Below are 5,845 nucleotides of genomic sequence, written 5' to 3' on the forward strand. Positions count from 1 at the left end.
TATACACTATGTACCGGCGTGGTCCATGGCCAGGACGAGGACTATACAGTATATATACGACGACTCGCCAGAGCTAGATCCTCACTAGCGGGGTTCAGGGAAGGGGGTGCGTGAACGGGGGGCTGGGGAGGGTCCAATCCCCCCCCTACTGTGCCGGCCGCAGGCGCTCCCCAGCCCAGTTCACATCCTCCTACGCAGCACTTTAAAAATACATCTGTATATATTATTCTATTCTCCCAGGTAACACTGTACAATCATAGAAGTTTCTTTAAAAGCAATAATTTACTTAAAGACATCTCTATTTCTCTTCCGGTTTTATACAAATATTTACTGTGATACATATATATAAAGAAATTAACCCTCTGAGAACCCTACAGCAGCAAGATGTGCACCTTTTTTTATAATTATTATTTATTCAAAAGAACCTAAAACGACTTAAAAGCATTTTTTTAAAAAAATAAATAAGTAGTGCGCACACAAAATCTCCCTGCCCCCCCCTCCATCCTTCCCACCCCCCCAGATGCGATGGGGCAAAAAGCGGGTGGCAAAACCATCTCCCCTGGGAGCAAAGGGACCGGTGATGGGATGATGCTTGTGTTCGCTGCCTCAGAAACACAAATGTCGTGGCCAGAGTCTGATGGCATGTCCTTAGGTGTCCCCGGTTCTGGGGACAGCCCGTTTGGGGTGCTCAGTGATGAAATGGCCGGCTCCCTCTCGGCGCTGCCCCTGGGGATGTTTTCTCCCCATGGCTGGTTTTTAGGGGAAGCCAAAAATGGAGCAGCCCCTTGGTGGGCAGCACGGGATGGTGGTGATGGACGCTGGTGGGAACAAGGTGGGAAGAAACTCTGTGGGGACAAAGCCCTGGTCCCCGTCCTGCAGCCAGCCAGTGAGATGTGATGCTCGGGGGCACAGGGCAGCGGTGGAGGGACACCGGGACAACTGCTCCCCAGAGCCCTTTGCAAGAAGGAGATGGGGATGGGGGACACAGGCCAAATCCTGCCTCTGCCGCCGATGTTTGGACATGCCACAGCAAGTTGTCTCTCTGGGACACGGCTTCTCTGATGTGGGCAGGGGGGAGAAAAGCACCAGGAGCCCCTCACAGCTGAAACACTGCCGGGGATCCTGCGCTCGACCCCCTTCTACCCAAGGCTGGGTGCTGCCGGGGCTCTCCATCCAGGGTTGGGTGTGGGATGCCCACGGGTACCAAAGCCTTTCTCACGGCCACGGGGAGCAGGGAGCCAGATTTTGGCTCCCAGAGCACCAATGAGCAGCACGGCCGGGATGAAGGGACCCGCAACCTGCCTCTTCCCGGCTCCTTCCCTCTGGGCAAAGGCAGGGAGCAGGGCAGGAGCAATGGCTTCCCATACACGGGGTGGTTTAGCCTTGTGCCGTAGCACAAGCTAACCAACATGCCATCAAGGCCAGCCCAAAACACAGCGGATGGTGGGATGAGGGCACTGCCACAGGGGCAGAGCAAAGGGGACGTCGCCCCACGGGGAGGATGCAAGTGGGGTGCTGGGGGGGTGGGGAGGGCTGGGGCACGGGATGAGTTTGCATCTCTAAGGCACAATCCACCTTGAGGCTGGGACGCGGGGACGGGTTGAAGCGCAAGACAGGGTGGTTTTCTCGACTGGCATCTGTTGTTTTCGGGAAAGCATCTGCCTCTGAAGCAGGACTCTCCAGGGAACGGGGAATTCATAAATCCCAACCTGGCACGGAGACGGCTCCTGTGCTAGAGGAAGTGTAACTCAACAAGATGACTTTCACATTGATTTCCATGTTTGACATGATTTTTCAAGGGAGAAAACACCAAATTGCTTGGAAAAGTGGGAAAATACCCAATTTTGAGAGCTTGCCACTCTCCTTTTTGTGCTTTTCGCTATTTAATCCTAGTTACAGTGAAACTTATGAATTCCCCGTCAGAGATGTTGGGGTAGACCCAACACTTCAGCAGCTGATGCCCCAGACCCAATTTCCACCTTGAAGATCAGTATTTCCAGAAACTGGCTAATTACCGTGTTTACAGTGCTTCTTTCTATCACAGTCTGCTTTTTTCTTATTAGCTACTTTGCCAGTAATTACGCTGCTCGCTTTCACTGCCACAGACCTTCAGCCACTTACATCTGTTTTCTGCCTATAAAGCCATGCCAGTGGAAAAAACCCACCCCAAAATTGGATACAGTCTTGACTTCTAGCTCTTGCATCTGCCCAGCAAGTCACCTCCTCAAAGAACCCCGGTGGCTTATTCATTCCCTTGTTCATTTTTAAAAAATACTGAATCACTTCTTTCAGATTTAATATTATTATTATTATTGTAATTATTATTATTATTATTTTGGTAAACAGTCTCCCAAATGGTACGGTGAAAAAATTAAAAACCCTCTCACGTCCCTCCCCCCCACATTTTTCCCCAAATTAAAAAGAAGTACGTTAATGTTGCATGTTATTTCAAGTGTTGTTCTTGTGCAACTGAATCAGACCGCCTGCTGGAAGGAGCAATTTTTTTTGTTGTTGCTGCTCAGTTAAAAAATTAAAGGAAAAAAAAAAAAAAAGAAAGAGAGAGAGAAAGATTTGTTTCCTGATATTTCCTCTTTTTGGATCTCGCAGTGCTCGACTCCAAGAAAACACTGGCGTTTTCCCCACGGGGAGAGCAAAGCCCCGCGGGGCCGCACGGGGCGAGCGCCTGCCTGCACCCCACGGACCCTCCTCTCTCCGTCCGTCCGTCTGTCTGTCCATCCATCCCCCCAGAGCCGCCGGCCCCGCTGCGGGCACCGGGCGCGGGAGACGCGCCGTGGCCTGCCGCCGTCCCCTCCTGCAGACCGCTCAGTGGTTATTGCGATGAAACTGAAAACTATGAACGATACTAATTTCTCAAGCATTCCTATGGCACTTGCATTGTTCTGCATAATTTGAGCGGGTTGTAGGGGAAGAGATTTAGAGGAGGAAAAAAAATACCCTTGGAAAAGTCAATGGAAGGACCAAGAGTCATATTTCTGACTCCCTCCTGTACGACCGCTGATCCAACGCTATTGTGGCTTGAAGCCTATCAAACTCGTGCCTGTTGTCCGGGCTCAGGTCCTCCAAACCCCGGCTGTCGTCGTCTTCCTCTTCCTCGTCGCGGCTCATGAAGGCCAGCTCGTTCTCGTAGCAGAAGGAGTTGGTGCTGGGCAGCAGGAATTTGTTCTCCACCAAGTCCTTGGCGCTGCAACGGGGGGTGGATGGGACCTCGTAGGTTTTGTGGAAGTGGGAATAGTCTACTTTATACTGGTTTTTCTCCTCAAACAAGACAGGCTCGAAGCGGTGGCCCCAGAGGATCTCGCTGGCCAGGTAGGAGCTCCGAGCTTGCGTTGTCATAGCCGTGGCTTCTACCATGCCTTCCAGGATGACCACGATCTCAAAGTCATCTGTCTCCAAGTCCTGGCGGCTGATCCCGAACAAGGGGCTGTCTTCGTTGATCTCGTGGAGAATGGTGATGGGAGACACCAAGAAGATACGGTCCAAGCCTTTGTCAAACCCCACGTCAATGTCTATTTGGTCGAGCGGTATGTACTCCCCTTCTTCTGTGATCCTGGGCTTAATTAGCTGCGCTCGTACGTGGGCTTCTACTATGTGGCTTTTCCGGAGGTTCCCAACTCTCCACATCAGGCAGAGTTTTCCATCTCTCATTGCCACTACTGCATTATGGCTGAAAAGTAATGTCTGGGCCCGTTTTTTGGGCCTGGCCATCTTTGCCATTATTGCACCAATCATGAAAGAGTCAATTATACACCCCACGATGGACTGAACCACCACCATGAAGACCGCAAGCGGACACTCCTCTGTCACACAGCGGAAGCCGTAACCAATAGTCGTTTGGGTCTCAATGGAGAACAGAAAAGCAGCCACAAAGCCATTGACCTGAAGAACGCAAGGCTTGAAGGTATCGTCTCCACCTGGGTTTTCTAGATCTCCATGAATGAGTGCAATTAGCCAGAAAATCAGCCCAAACAATAACCAGGACACCAGAAATGCCAGAGAAAAGAGCAAGAGCATATACCTCCAGCGTATGTCAACGCAAGTGGTGAACATGTCTGCAATGTACCTCTGTGGCTTGTCATCCATGTTGGTGAACTCCACGTTGCACTGACCGTTCTTCTTTACAAATCTGTTCCTGCATTTCCTCCTGGTGTGGATTTTCCCATTGCCAAAGCCGTTGATACCTGGCATGGTGGTCAACCTCAGCCCGTCTTCCTCGGAGGACACGATGCTGTAAGGGTTGACTCTGCCTGCAGTCATCCCTGAGCCAAGCCCACAGTGAAGGTGAAGGGTCTTGCGACTCCCAGCGTCCCCCTGTCCCACCCCTGCCCACCCCCCAGATTCTGTTGCAGTGGAAGAGAAGTCCCAAGCTTCCACGTCTTGGCTGCCACGTCACCACGAGGATCCTGTGAGAGGCTCTGCAATGAGAAAACAAAGATGCGGCTGTTACCTCTTGTGGCAAAGGGACCCAAGAAGGTGTTTAGCCATGGGTCTGATGTGGTGGGTGACTGCATACTGAGCGAGGACCCCCCAACCGCCCTTACTCTCCTTCCCATGGCTAGGCTGTTCCCAAAAACCACACATGAGGAAGGAAGAAGGTCTTAGACTTTGTTTTTTCACACTACAACGTGAGCGAGCAAACCTTGCTGGGGAGATGCGGCATTTGTGGGGCCCTCAATGACACCAGCAGATGAAGAACCTTGGGTAGCACTGGACTCTCTCCCCTTCACTTTTCTCATGAGCTCTGCTGTTGGAGTGGGGTCAGGCTGCTGGAGAGGAACGTGGAGAGGCCAAGCTGCTCTCCTCAGCACAGAGATATTAATAAAGGTACGCCTGAAAGGGGCTACATCAGTTCACATTGCCCGTGCCAGATGGACCGCTGCCCAGCACATCGCAGCAGCACTTGCCCGACCTCCTGAGCACCAGCTCTTCTGGGGTCAAGGGAAACCAGAGGGAGATGTGGATTTAACCTCTGTCCCCCAGCCTGGGGATGGGAGAGGACACGGCCAACGTGCAGGCGGTTGGAGAAAGCCCAGGGAAGGCACTCACTCGGGGCAGATGTCCCAAGCAGCAACTTTCCCAACGCATCCATTGGGACATGGAGCCATCTATGGTCACAGATGGATTTTTCTGGCCAATTTTTATGAAGGGACAACTGCCGCTGGGGAACGGGGGCTGTTTTGTTCCCTTCTGGAGGCCTCAGCTGCAGGGTCAAGGACCTACCCTCAGCTTTGCCTGGGAGAGAGGTGGCGTGGAAATGGGAGTGGTGTCGCAGGCTTCCTGGTGCAGGTGAGCCCATGGTGGGGGAACCAAATGGTACCCTGCCAGGCTGCCTGCCCTCTCTGCAGGGCATGTGGGGCTACATCAGCCGGCGGACAGGGTTGTGGAGAAGCCACGTGGCACATCCCGAGCACCCTAAAGAGATGGCACTGCAGGAATGCTCCCCAAACCCACCCCTTGCCGCAGCTCCTCCTATTATTTAGTGACATGGGATGTGTCACTGGGGATGAAACCACCTTGCTGGCAACGAGACCAGCAACCTGGTGGGGGGGAGCAGGAACAGAGCCCCCCACGACACCCCATGCCCCCAGCGCAGAGGTGCCCGGCTCATGCCTAGAGGTGCAGGCGAACCCGCCGGGCTGTACGTGCTGCATCGGATCCGCTGGCCCGATCGATGCCGTCGATTCCTGCAATCAGCTCCAGCGCCCGGGGACACGCTGGGACAAGCACACCCTTTCCATTACCCGCTGGCCAGGGCCAGCCCAGCGCTGGGGAGCTTTGCCAGGCACATCCTGCCTGGGGCTGCATCAGCCCGGCTAACAACGATACC

General features: G+C 53.3%; 1 protein-coding gene across 1 annotated transcript; it reads right to left on the reverse strand.

Annotated features, from left to right (window-relative positions):
• Positions 1–2,985: 2,985 nt before the first annotated feature.
• LOC141471644 (ATP-sensitive inward rectifier potassium channel 12) lies at positions 2,986–4,275 on the reverse strand. Its single transcript, XM_074158258.1, has one exon. The coding sequence runs from the start codon at positions 4,273–4,275 to the stop codon at positions 2,986–2,988; it is 1,290 nt and encodes a 429-aa protein (XP_074014359.1).
• Positions 4,276–5,845: the final 1,570 nt, after the last annotated feature.

Source organism: Numenius arquata, chromosome 14, assembly GCF_964106895.1.
Source record: "Numenius arquata chromosome 14, bNumArq3.hap1.1, whole genome shotgun sequence".
NCBI classification, from domain to species: Eukaryota; Metazoa; Chordata; class Aves; order Charadriiformes; family Scolopacidae; genus Numenius; species Numenius arquata.